This window comes from Polypterus senegalus, chromosome 2, assembly GCF_016835505.1.
Source record: "Polypterus senegalus isolate Bchr_013 chromosome 2, ASM1683550v1, whole genome shotgun sequence".
In the NCBI taxonomy this organism is placed as follows: Eukaryota; Metazoa; Chordata; class Cladistia; order Polypteriformes; family Polypteridae; genus Polypterus; species Polypterus senegalus.
The window spans coordinates 131830189-131844964 of record NC_053155.1 but is presented as its reverse complement, the minus strand read 5'-3'; the positions used below and the strand labels follow the sequence as shown (position 1 = coordinate 131844964).

Here is a 14776-nt window from a genome sequence, read left to right as displayed (position 1 = left end):
CAGAGTTGGTCATCTAGCCAAAGGGAATGTGATATTTTAATGTAAGTAAATGTTACACAATGGGAAAATCAAAAGTACACCTTATGAGATGGATTTAAGGGTCAAGTGGACTAGACTCTATCAACTACCAGACAAGCCATTAAGAAGGCTAACAGAATGCTAGGTTATATAGCAGAATGTATGGAGTACAAGTCCAAGGAGGTTCTGCTCAACCTTTATATTGCACTGGTGAGGCCTCATCTGGAGGGCTGTGTATAGTTATGATCTCCAGGCTACAAAAAAGACATTGAAGCCAGGGCTGTATTAACAGTATTATAGGCCCACCGGCAAAGCAGTGCACTGGGATCCCTGCCTACACAACAGCTCAACAAGTCACAACATAAATAGATTAACATGGGGCCCCCATGCTTGTGGGGTCCTCGGGCAACTGCCCAGCGTGCCCATGCGTTAAGACAGCCCTGGTAGAAGCACTAGAAAGAGTCCAGAGAAGTGCATCTCCATTGATTCCAGGGCTACAGTTGATGAATTATGACAAAAGATTAAAAGAGCTGAACCTTTTCTGTTTAAGCAAAAGAAGATTAGGAGGAGACATTATTGAAGTGTTTAAAATTCTGAAGGGAATTAGCAAAGTGGATCAAGACTTTTATTTTAAAATGACTTCATCAAGGCCATGGGGACACAGTTTCAGACTTGGTAACAGAAAATTTCGCACAAATGTTAGGAAGTTTTTCTTCACACAGAGAACCACGGATACATGGAAAAAGTTACCAAGTATTCTAGTAGACAGTAGGACTTTAGAGATCTTCAAAACTGGGCTGGTATTATTTAGGATGAATTAAGTGGATAGGACTGGTGAGCTTTGTTGAGCTGAATGCCCTGTTCTCATCCAGATTGTCCTAATGTCAAAACCAAGTAACCAGCAAGAACAGTCTTTGTCAGGGAGGTGACCAAAAACCCAATGTTCACTCTAACAGAGCTTCAGAAGTTCTCTGCGGATATGGGAGAACTTATTGGAAGGACAGCCATCTCAGCAGTACTCCATCAAAAAGGTATTCATTGTACACGAAAGCCACTCTTGAGTAAAAAGGAATATAACAGCCCACTTGGACCTGCTTTGAGGACATGAGGAAAAAAATTCTGGTCTGGTCTGATGAGACAAAAAATGAACTCTTTGGTTAGAACTCCAAGCATTCTGTCTGAATAACAGTATCAATATGGTGGTGACAGCATCATGCTATGAGGGTGCTTTTAAGCAGGGACAGGGTGACTGATCATATTTGAAGGAAAATGTGCTCCAGAGTGTAAACAAACACAGATTGGGGGACAGTTTACCTTTAAATACAACAGTGACCCAAAACATGCTGTCAAGACAATGCTGACTCTGACTGTGTTTTAGTGGCCCCGCCAACGCCCCGATTAAAACCCCACAGTACATCTGAGGAGAGACTTGAAGATGGCAGTTTACAGATGCTTCCCAGCTAATCTAACTGAGCTTGGGAGGATCTGCCAGGAAGAATGGGGTACACTGCCCAACTCCCAAGTGTGCAAAGCTTGCAGAGACTTAAGCAAGAATACATGAAGGGGCTTCAAAAAAGTGCCGAATTAAGGGTCTGAACACTTACATGAATGCAAAATTTCACTTTTTGACTTTTAATAAACATGTTTTCATTTTGTCATTATTAGTTAATGAGTGGAAATTAATAGCATTAATAAAATAGCAAATGTATACATTTAAAATTAAATCTACAAGACAATAATGTATGCAGAAAGTGAAGGGGTCTGAATACATGTTGAACCCACCACATAGGAAACCCACACTTGCTAAACTGCCCCAGACCCTACACCTTTTCAGGGACTTGCCCTTTCTACTACTTCATCTTTCTTTAATATTAGGTCTACAACCTGACGTGTAAATGTGAAATACCCTCCCCTACCTCAGTATAACTTCTAGTGAGAATGACTGCAAAAGTCACATCATTCAGACTCAGACTCAATGTTTGGAAGCATTACCTGTACATAGGACAGACATTTTAAGTGTCAACTGTCAATAGCAGAGTCAAATGAAGCATCTGATTACAGTGGTAACATTTTGCCATAATTTGTGTCCCAGTCGCTCAAGTTTCATTAGTGTGGCCCAAACTACTCCCTTTATCATCAAACATCTCAATCACTGCTCATCACTTCCCACCTTCATGAGGACTTGACTGCAGTCATCCTAATGATAAACAGAAAGGGAGAAATACAAGCTCAGTTATACTGGTGTTACGTCTGTAGAGTAGCTCTACACCTCATACATACTGTACCTTATTACATTCTTCGATTCCCTACCGATGTCATAGTTTACCGTCTCGCTAATGCCGCAGACCTCCGGCCCTGGCCGCTGAACGTCACGTGATTCACCTGTTTCTGGGTGGGGCTTGTTGTAATTCTAGTCTACTGAATGGGTGGGGGAAGGTAGCGCTGGTGCGCCAGTATGCGTAAGAAACTGAAACCGGTTTGGAAACGGTGAGCCACTGGGCTGGGATAAACACCTTCGAACGAAAACTTTCAGCGTATTCAGACTCTGTATCATTATGTGACCGAAAAAAAAAGGAAAAGGAAAGAGAGTTAATTATTTAGAAGGACGAACTGCTTTCACTCCGTGGCTACATTTCGAGGACCTCACTATCACAATGAGGAAATTCATTCTTGCTTGTCTTTTGCCAACAGGTACGTGTGAAGCCGGCTCTCGGAGTGCTGAATTTTCTTATACATGTATACTAAAGATTCGTGAGTGAACGTATGAAGGATTTATTTTTGGTGTGGTTGATAGGAAACTACTTTTTCAAGCTTCACCCAGCAAATTGTTCTCGATGACGCATGCGTAAAGGGTTAACGCACGGCAGGTGAAGAAGCCGCACTAAGTTTCCCATAAGAGGGTGCGCGCCCGCGGTGTTAACACGTAGTCGATCCGTGATATATAAGGATGTGGAGTATATGTAGTCGATTTGTGATCAAAAAAAGGATGCGTTTTACAGGCGGTCACTGAGGATTTCAAGTTTCTTGCTGCTTTGTCGTCTAAGTGTTGTGCTGTATTAAAAAGTCTGCGCTCTTTTGTTTACATCCCGAAGGCTTCCGACCAAGTCGGTATCTTCTCGAACAGGCTAAATACGAGAGGAGCATCGCTGGCCTAGGCGAATGTTAAGCCACTGTTGGCTGTTCTCGGAGCTCACACTTCAAGTTCTTGTTCAGTTGTTATTTCCAATAATGATATTTTTTATAAGGCACTGCTTGAGCGATTGTAAAAATGATGTTTTTATTTGCTTTCCTTGTATTAATTCAGACGTGCTTATTAATTTTTAAAAGTTGTTTAGCAAGTAATAGACAGCTTCTTTTTTTAAATTATGCCAACATTTCCTGTCATGCTTGTTTCTAAATTGGATGTTAATTTTGCTTTATCCCCGTGAATAAGTGCGCGTATTGTGTCGTATTTCCATAAAAGGTCCCTTGCTAATTTCAAGTATAAAATACTGCATCAATTATTTGCACGTTTGGATTAATTTTCTGGAAATACATCTGGTATGTAGGTCAGCCACTGGTGCTACTACTGCTGATGGGGTACATTCTAACGGCTAAAATACCACCAGCTCATTGTAGGACACGCACATACTAACCAAAGAGACTGCCAAATCTGCATGATGGGATAGTATAGAGCCAGAGCCTATCCATGTTTCCAGGATTTCTGTTATGTACTCCTTGTCCCCATATAACTTTGAAAGTGAAAAATGGACAGACGAATATGGTGAACATAAAGCCAAAAAATAAACCGCATGCAAACTGGAGTGTGGCTGGCTTTAAATGTAAACTTTCTCGAAGTTGCACTTTATAGGAGACTCCTAAAGTTTGCAGCATACACTTTGTCATTATTACGACCTGAAGTAGTCTGACCAGATTCCCACGTTTCCAAAACAGCACGCAATTTATTCATTTAGCAAGTGTGCTGGAAGACCATATATGGGGGAGGGTAGGATTTTCCCCATACAATCTCACCGACTGTGGAAAAACCTAGTATGTCACATCTTTCAAGTGTTCGGCAAATTGACAGAATTGTTGCCCCTATAATTAACAATCTCTAAATTCCATTTTTCCTGAGCTTCACTTACACAGTTTAGTTTTTTCTTTTTCTCGAATTAACACCTGCTATTTAAATCACATGATCATAATCCAGAGTTTTCATTGGTAGCCATTCTTTCCTCATTGATCAGTGAAGTTTGTAGGTTTTTGTCTTGCAGTATGTAAAATACTGTGTACTGTACATACTAGCTTCTTCCATAGTGCTATGACCAGGATGAAGACCTATTTGGTCATCACCACTACCTTATAACATAAGGAAAGATCTAGTAAATCCAAAAACTAAACTCCATTTTGGAAAAAATGGCAGTTGCTAGGTTTTTCCATTACACTTGAGCAATACCGTGAGCCTTGTAAAATACACAGGTGCTTTGGACATCTAAACATGGGTCATTTTTGTTCAGTTCCTCGATGTGATGCATAAACAAGTTCTTTCTAAAGAGGTGCATGTGTGTAAGACACTTTATATCACACACTAATTGTTCAATGACTAACTGTAGATGTGGCACCAGTCGAAGGCAGGGCACCCTCTTCTCTTCACTTGCAGTCATTTAAGTTGTGTCTCTTTAGGAAGCTTATTTTACCCCTCCCATATATGCTTTTGGGTTTATTTTAATTGATCCCTTAAGTTAACAGCATGTTATAGAGCCTAATGAACCTAGTGAGTACATTCAAAATCCATAAAAAAAATCAACGTGGCCTCATATATAAAAGCTTGCTTAGGTTCCATACTAAAATTTTGTTTTCTTCTGTAAGGCAAAAACAGTGTACACACAAAAATAAACGTGTGGAGAGAGAAATGAACAGAAGACAGTCCACGGCATACATATTGTTTTGTGCAATATGACTTGGGGAGTGTGTCATGATTTTGGACAATGCTTTTCAACCAGCTCACTTCCCTTTATTGAAAAATGTAACTAATGGTTACTGCAGCAAAGAAATTGGGGATGTAATGGAGCAAATCATGCCTACACATATACAAGAAAATGTTACAATCTTTGGCTGGTAATTCATTATTCAGAAGGCATAATAATACCGGTGAAACATAGTGGCTCATCAGTAGAAAAAAAGGAAAGTGTTGGAGTGGCCAAGTCAGGCCTTCTGATTTAAATTCACCTTATATATTTATTTCACTTGCTGAATGCAATTCAGATAACCAAACTGGGAATTTGATTCAAATTCAAGTTTAGAGACTTTCACATGCAGATGATTTGGAACTAAATGCTAAACATTATTTTGACTTATTTTAAAGCACTAATCCATACAGGAGTACAATTGGATAAGGTGATCTGAGTGTGTTTGTCAAATTGGTTGTGAGGGGCCTGTTGGGGATTGGTGATCACACTGGTGTCCTTATGTTGTATCTTTGCACTGATGTTTTGTTTCTGTGAGCTTTACCAAATCGGATTCCATGCACTTGATATTGTAATGGCAAAAATGAATATGACCACTTCATCTTAAACTGGAGATTAAGGTGGGGCAGTGGTCCTGATCTTTTTCTGAAATTTGAAAACACTAGACATATAAGGTCCCTTGGTTACTGGTCTCAAATCATATTTCAGCCTTAATACATTATACAGTAGAACACGTGTGCAGCTCACTACAGACTGCAGAATAATAATCAGCTTTTCCTAACTGCTCCATTATAAGAGCTTGTTCTGTGTTTTAGTTGTGTGATGAGTACTGAAAGGGTACTCTGGCAACATCAAGAAAAAAGGCAACAACAATCTCATTTTGGAATTGACATGCATACAACCGAGTTCCTTTTGTTCGCTTGACATAAAGACACCTCGGAGTATGCATATAATTTCTGGTAGACTTTGGGAGTAAGGGGTTCATACTCATTTCACAATGCTAACAGTAATGCACCATTTCACGCCATTTTTTAAAGATTTCTTTCAGGAATGCATTTTATCATGCAGTGTGTTGAAGATCATTTAAATCACTACCATGGACAGGGCTATTGTCATTCTCAGTTGTCACTTATAAGTAAATATTTACCACTTGCAAATATAATAAACACTTCCAAACATGTATCGGCTATAAAACGAGAAGACTGAATAGGTTCACAAAAAGCTAGAAAGTAATGTAAATATGTGCAAGCCAAAGCCAGATTTTAGAGTTTACAATCGATCAGTTTTTACTGTTTTAAAATAGTGGCGTCTGAAAGGGCATTCATTTCTACTAAAGGAGTATTTTTATGTTATTGTAATTTTGTTTGATTATAATGAACTCACTCCTCAGGATCACCATCACAGTAACTATTTCATAATCCAGTTAATTGGATATCTTGTTTAATTACCTTGCCTTTTTATGTTTTTTCTTCTGTCAAGTAAATCATTTTTTTAAAAATCTTTGGCATGTTTTTGCATAGGTTTTTTTTAAGTAGGAACATCTTTACTCAGTTCATTTATTTTGTTTTAATTAGCTATGTTATAAAGGGTTGGTTCTCTTAATTGTATCCAGAATTAACAAAAACAGTCACAGATGCCTGTAACAGTGAGCACAAAAAGGAGAAGCTACTCGAGTGTCATTTCCATCTGTTTGTTCATCCAGACTCTTCAAAAATAAAAATATTTCAAATTACTGTCTTCTCTATTTTGAAGTAAGATCAGAAAACATAATTGATCCCTGTACAGTTGCAAAAGAAAAGAAATACCCAAATAACTCTTATATGATCTTCAACTAAGTTACAATAATAGGCAAACGTAATCTGTTTAGATTAATAACACACACACCACTATACCACTTCTTGATAATATTGAAAACATGATTTAAAGCATTCACAGTCTAGGCAGAAAAAAAGGCTGTAGATGTCATAGCTAAGTGCTTCTCATAAAGCTAAATAGGTGTCAGGCATTACAGTCAATGAGCTCCAATTACAGTTATGGGTTAGAGATGCCCTACACCAGGGGTCCACAACTCCGATCCTGGAGGGGGCCAGTGGCTGCACGTTTTCATTCTAATCCTTTTCTTAATTAGTACTCTGTTTTTGCTGCTAATTAACTTCTTGTGAATTAATTTTAATTGACTTATTTTAAGATCTGTTCCTCTAAATTTCTTCATCATTTCTCAGAATTGCTTCATTTCTTTCCTTAAATGGCACCCAAACAGAATTGAAATATGAAGTGAGTTAGTCAACAGAAGACCAACTAAGTCAGGGCCTCAATCTCCAACTATCTTCACTCCAAGCAGTTGCTTACTTAGGCTCTGATTCTTGTTATTAGTTAAACTCGTTCTTTAGTTCAGTGGCTTATTGCTGCTCTTATTGTGCATTTCTAAAATTATTGATTTTTCTCTTTTCTGAGGGCACTGTTAAAATGTTTTGGGGACCTGAGTAGATCAACATTCCTGAGACCTTAATCTTTCTTTATTTTCAGAAAATTTTACGATTGACACAGTTTGCTGCTCAAGTTTTATAGCTCATTATTGTTTGACTGCTAATTAAGATTAAGGAAAAAGAGACAATTAAGGGGGCTGAGTTTTCAAGAACAAGTCAGATAAAGTTAATTCAAAAGAAGCAAAAACAGGTCATTAATTAAGAAAATGGTTAGAATGAAAGCCTGCAGCCACTGGGGCCCTCCAGGACTGCATTTGAGGACCCCTGCCCTACACCATTTAAAAAAAAAAAAGCAAACAGTTTGAATATACTCTTTTACAGATTGCATGGTGAATGTTTAAACAATGTGCATGACGTTAGCCTCTGCTTTACACCCAAGTATCTTGTTATATAACTTGTGCATAATGTTTTGAGTGTAAGTTTTTGTTGCACACTGTAACCAGAATTTTTATGGCTGTAACCAATACTTTAAAATATCAATATTTTTTGTGAAAGATTCAGTTCAGTAAACAATGTTTCTTCTCATGTTGCACAGTGTAGTGTTTGGTAGATATTATTAAGCTTATTATCAAATTACCTATCTATCCATTGCTCTGTCCAGTTCAGGAAGGTAGCAGAGTCTATCCTGGGAGCATTGGGCACCACAGACACTCTTAGTAAATAGGAGGAAAGCTGTAAAGCCTGGATAAAGACCAACACAGAAATTGGAGCAATGTAATATGCTACATTGACACTGATCGGGGCTGATTAACACATTCCCAAGTCATTCTGAAAATGCAGGACATTAACTTCGATTTAAATAAAAAAAAAAGTTTCAAGATTTTAATAGAATCGTGCTGTATTGAAGTGGTTGCCAAAATCTGTAGTTTGTGACTATTTGTGTAGACTTGTTTAAATGTAGAAACTTTAAATGAGTTAAAATATACAAGTAATGGCAGCATGCTTTGTTTACACTCTGTGGCCCTTTGAAGTGTAAAGTAATCATGACGGTAGCTCTTTTGTAGAGATGTAGTCATCAGGAATGTGTTCATTAATGTTTATGAAAAAGCCACATAGGTGTCTGTTGTAGTGCTAATGACTCTAAGCAATGTAAATTTTCCTTTTCTCTCCTTTTTTTTTTTAAGCTGCTCAATTCATTTCACTACTCCGTAGTCTCTCTCAGCAACTTTTGGGGTACAAGAAACACTGCAGGAAAAGTGAATTCCATGATTTTCACAGAGTTACAATGATCTTCAGTCGTAGCCTTTACATTTACATAATCTTAGTGAGGTGGTGGCAGTCAGCTGCATTGTCTTGTGATGCCTGTTATGTAATGTGATAAACCCACTGACTCGCTCCCAATTAGTCTCATTCCGATAAAATCAATCAGGTTTTGCCTTTAGGTTTACGGATGTATTTGTGTGCCTAAGACCTGACAACCAATTAGTGCTTTTCTGGAAGTACAATTTGTATAATATAGCAACAAGAAATTAGGAATGGTGGGTGTTTCGGACCTCACAGCAAAAGAGAAGCTTGTCTGATATCTTATATTTTTCATACCACAAGAGAAAGTGGGAAAAAGAACCAAAGAAGTGAGATTGAGGCTGAACTCATCATAGCTGTTATACCCTTGTACAGTGCCAACCCCATTATTGGCTGTCAGAAAAAGAGGCGAGCATGCCTGTGCTGGAAAGTCCACACTTAGTCAGTAAATGTGACATGAGCAGCAGTTTTCAGTCGTTTAAATTGACATGGTCCAGAATCAAGATCAGTAACTGTGGTTGTTAAGTCTGATATACGCAATGAGTAGAAGTTATGTAATGTGATATCAGCTTAACACAGACATTGAGAAAGTGTACACTGGCTGGGATTCAAAGTCAATCTATTTGTGGCGTTAGACAGCAGCACTAACCATTGCATCACCATGCCACCCAAATTCAAAGATGGCACAGTGAACGTTGATGCAGTAAATAAGTCAGATATGAAGAAAACTGCTGTGCATTATGTTATTTACCAACAAGGAAAATGTGTTCTAGGGGCGTATGTTTATTAAAAGAAACTTTATACTTTTTTGCTCTGGCAGGGTTTTCTCAATTGCACCATATAACAGGATGTCATAGTTCTTTGTTTCTAGCATTAAGGTAGCATGACCATTCTAAATACTTTTGAAGTAGACCTCTCTGTCCCAGTGGTTTGGGATTAAGTTTTGTGTCTCGCCATGCTAGAAATGCATTTTGTGCATATTGTAAATAAAGCGCACACCTTTTTAGCAACATTTGCATCCCCTCTTTTTTTATATTATGCGGTCCAGAAATAGCTTTCAAGGAAAAAGCAGTGTGCTGTGAGTTTCAGACGTTTCCATTTAATGTTTCCTTTTCTGTAGCCAAATCTTTTTTTTTTTTTTTTTGGATACATGAACAATATTTTTGTTTTCCTATTCATTTTTACAGCATTTTTTTCTATTCACTTGAGGGAATTGCTTCCTATGGAAAGGTGAGTGGTGTTACACTAACACATTGTCATATTGTGTTGTAACTCCACCTTAAAGACAATTATTTCTCTCCAGTGATGACTTATATACTGCTTATATACTGTACCCATAAATTTTATTTTTCTGTAGTTTTCAGGCAATGTGGGTACTGTACAACTCCCCTAAAAGCCAAAACTTTTATAATGTACAGAATTCACTCATTCTTAAACCTGCGTTTCCAAAGCAAATGGTAAGAAATAGCCTATGGTCAACGTTGTGTTAGGACTGGCTGAAATGTTAAGTTTGAGAATGTAAAATAAGAGACCTTTATTTGTTAAAAAAACCAATGCAAACATTTATTCATGGCTCTAGTTACAGAAAGTCTCCAGTTTAATTGGCGCCACTATTCTCTGTCAATTTTGGAAGAATTTATGATTTTCTCCAGTGATTATGCATTCATTTGCATATGGCTTGGCATGATTGTTGGCTGTGTTAGTTTTCCACTGGTAATACCCATGTTTACGGTGGCAAGATCTGTATATGCAAAATTCATAATGGGTTGAAGGTGAATGCATCAGTAATGAAAAGTGAATATGATCTCAGTTGCTTTTTCTATTTGAGATGGGCATACAGTAGAGCTGTGCAAAGCATAAATACTCTGTGCTGCTTTTCATTGAGCAGAGGTTAATCTTGGGGTATATGAAGGGCTGGTGTGTTGTCAACACCCTGCCAATCCTGGAAGGAGGAAGTCATTGAAAAAGCACATCACAGGAGATAACATTCACACCATCTTTGTTCACTGCCAGTTTAGAACTATGAATTGTTTGACCGTACAGAATATAGGAGGAAGTGGACATGGTCAGCTCCAGGTTCTGAAAGTGTATGAAGGAGTGGGCATCAAATGAAAACTGAAAGCCCGCCACCTTCCACAGATTAAAGGAGGATTGTTTCCATTGCCATACTCAGATTGCTAAATGTAGAAATCTTTGCTTTCCCTCTAATTTAACTGAGTTGGCACCATGTACATGGACGCTGCAGGCTTACATTTTGGTCATTAAATAATGGAAACAAAAATTTTACACAGTACATGCTTGTATGAATTTCTGATGCATCCAAATGACATTAAGTGATGTATTTTACTAACTGCTAGAATTTGTTTTTGAGTAAGAAACTGGATGTCGTGAAAACTCCGGTTTACTTATAAAAGTGTTGACAGGAATTTTAAAGACTAAATGAGCAATTTTTCAACAGATTACAGTAAACCCTCGTTTATTGCAGTTAATCCGTTCCAGACTCTACCACGATAAATGAATTTCCGCGAAGTAGGATTCTTTATTTATAAATCTAATATTTTCACAGTTAGAGCATAGAAAACCTGTTTACGACCTTCTAAATACGTTTTTTAACATTATTAGAGACCTCTAGACATGAAATAACACCCTTTAGTCAAAAGTTTAAACTGTGCTCCATGACAAGACAGAGATGGCAGTTATTTCTCACAATTAAAAGAATGCAAACATATCTTCCTCTTCAAAGAGGGCGTGTCAGGAGCGGAGAATGTCAGAGAGAGAAAAAGTAAACAATCAGAAATCAATAGGGCTGTTGGGCTTTTAAGTGGAAGCACCGCGATAAAGCGGCCGCAATGAAGGGATCAATGTGAAGGCAGTCTTTCAGCATTTTTTAGAGGAGCGTCCGTATCTTCTCAGCAAACAGCCACTGTGCAAACAGCCCCTCTGCTCACACCCCTTCTGTCAAGAGCAGAGAATGTCAGAGAGTGTGAGAGAGACAGAGAAAAGCAAACAATCAAAAATCAATACGTGCTGTTAGAGCTTTGAAGTGTGCGAAGCACAGCGAGGGAAGCGTATCGTATATCATTGAGGAGTTTTATTTAATACGTAATATGTGCTCTGATTGGGTAGCTTCTCAGCCATCCGCCAATAGCGTCCCTTGTATGAAATCAACTGGGCAAACAAACTGAGGAAGCATGTACCATAAATTAAAAGACCCATTGTCCGCAGAAATCCGTGAACCAGCGAAAAATCTGAGATATATATTTAGATATGCTTACATTTAAAATCTGCGATAGAGTGAAGCCGCGAAAGTCGAAGCACAATATAGCGAGGGGTCACTGTACAGTACATAAGCTGTCAAAATAACTTTCTAAGCCAATGTCACATTGCATGACTTCTAGTTACAAGGTAGGTCAGATCTGCTAACTGTAGTTTCTGATCTTGTTGCTGGCTTTGTCTAATATCCTCTTGGAGCCACTTTTGTTCCTGGAAATTGCTTACCAACCAGGTATCCATCCAAGGTAGATTTAAATTTATAACCCCAATTGCAAAAAAGTTGTCATGCTGTGTAAAATGTAAATAAAAAAGAATACAATGATTTGCAAATCTCATAAACCCATATTTTATCCACAATAGAACAAAGAAAACATGTCAGATATTTAAACTGTACCATTTTAAGAAAAGAATAAGGTCATTTTGAATTTGATGGCAGCAACACATCTCAAAAAAGTTGGTACAGGGCTATGTTTAGCACTATGTAACATCCCCTCTTCTTTTAACAACAGTCTGTAAATGTCTGGGAACTGAGGAGACCAGTTGCTGGACTTTTGGGAGAGGAATGTTGTCCCATTTTTGTCTGATAAAGGATTCTAGCTACTCAGCAGCCCTGGGTCATCTTTATCATATTTTCAGTTTCATGATGCGCCAAATATTTTCAATTAGTAAAATATCTGGACTGCAGGAAGACTAATTCAGCACCGGGACACTTCTACTATGAAGCCATGCTGTTGTAATAGATGCACTATGTGGCTTAGCATTGTCTTCCTGAAATATGCAAGGCCTTCCCTGAAAAAGACATTGTCTGGATTGGACTGGAGCATACAGTATGTTGCTCTAAAATCTGTATATAATCTTTCAGCATTGATGGTGCCTTTCCAGATGTGCAAACTGCCAATTCTATAGGCACTAATGCACCCTCATACCATCAGAGATGCAGGCTTTTGAAATGAGCGCTGATAACAAGCCAGATGGTCCCCCTCCTGTTTAGTCCAGAGGATGTGGCATCCATTTTTTTCCAAAAAAGAATTTGAAATATCGATTCCTCTGACCACAGAACAGTTTTTCACTTTGCCTCAGTCTATTTTGAATGAGCTTTGGCCCAGAGAAGACTGCAGCGTTTGTGGATCATGTTCACATATGGCTTCTTCTTTGTATGATAGAGCTTTAAGCTGAATTTGAGGATGGCACAACAAACTGTGTTCAAAGACAGTGATTTCTGGGAGTGTTCCTGAGCCCATGCGGTGATTTCCATGACGGAATCATGCCTGTTTTTAATGCTGTGCCATCTGAAGGCATGAAGATCACAGGCATCCAGTACTGATTTTCAGCCTTGTCCTATGCACACACAGATTTCGCCAGATACTGAGAATCTTTGATAATATTATGTACTTCAGATGATGAGATATTCAAAGTCTTTGCAATTTTGCATTAAAGAATATTATTCTGAATTTGGTGCACAATTTGTAGATGCAGTTTTTTTGCATTGGTGAACCTTTGCCCATCTTAACTTCTGAGAGACTCTGCCTCTGTAAGATGCTCTTTTTATATCTAATCCTGTTACTGACCTGTTGCCAATTAACCTAATTAGTTGCAAAATTTTTCTTTAGTATCACTTACTTTTCCAGCCTTTTGTTGTCCCTATCCCAACATTTTTGAGATGTGTTGCTGCCATCAAATTCAAAATGAGATAGTATTATCCGTGAAAAAGTAAAATGTCTCATTTTTAACATTTGTTTTCTGTATTTTATTATGAATAAAATGAGTGTATGAGATTTGCTAATCATTGCATTCTGCTTTGATTTATGCAGCGTCCCAACATTTTGGAAATTGGAGTTGTAAGATATAAAATGCTATTTTTTTAAATAAAACGGCTTATAAAAGGTAATGCAATAAGAGTTAATAATGGTCCAGAAAGCAGATGGGGATAGTGAAATTTTGAGGTAAGGATTGTAAAAAAGTGAAGTGGAATTCAGGTAGAAGGTACTGAAATAGAAAGTTAGTTTAGGGAAAAAAGTGCCTCATGATAGAAATGCTAAAACTGACAAGGTGTGTCTAATATCTATACTGGAATATTGGTGATATTAATTGATACTGAAATGGATAAATAAGAATTGTCTTATAGTGTGATATAATATTTATTAGTTCAGGAAACAAGTGACATATCACTCGGTACTAAAATCACTGGGTATGAAATTCAGTAAGTCGGGGGCTCCCAGATCTTACAAATTTATTTGACTTTGTAATATAGTCTTATTTGTACGTCTTAGTGAAAGATACCATGCCACGGTCTACAGATCCCACAGCAAGCCTGTTGTGAGTGTTTTGGAAACATGTTTTGGAATTCCTCCGACGACTGCAAGATAAGTAATCTATAAATGTGGGAAAAATTAGGCAACTGTGCCTCTAATTCACAGAGCAATAGAAAAAAAACAGTCTTGGTGCAGCTAATATCTATGTTGATAACTAAACAATGGATTACACAGGCATTCTTGCTGGCGGCATTCTAACATACCCGCAAAAGAAATTATTTTCTACAAGGGTATATAAATATCAAATATCTAAAAGAATAACCAAATATCTCACAAGTTGTAATATAAAATATTGTAGTAATTATTTTAGCCAAATTACTAAACTAAAACTAGTGAAATAACCTCAGTTGCTGTTTTATAATCGAAAATACATTCTGTATAAAACAAATGATTTTTAATGGTATTTCTACAGAAAGAGTGAAGAGCAATGGTGCGAGTATGAATATGCCTAATGTCAATAATATTGCCTAAAGTAATATTACAGTTGAGAACTTGAAAT

General features: G+C 37.6%; 1 protein-coding gene across 1 annotated transcript in view; it reads left to right on the top strand.

Annotated features, from left to right (window-relative positions):
• The first annotated feature begins 2430 nt into the window (after nt 1-2430).
• Nucleotides 2431-14776, top strand: part of ildr1a (immunoglobulin-like domain containing receptor 1a) — a 53095-nt gene continuing 40749 nt past the window's right edge. Inside the window, exon 1 of the mRNA XM_039744622.1 lies at nt 2431-2709. Coding sequence (XP_039600556.1) covers nt 2673-2709 — 37 coding nt within the window. The 5' untranslated portion in view covers nt 2431-2672. The remainder of the gene's footprint in view (nt 2710-14776) is intronic.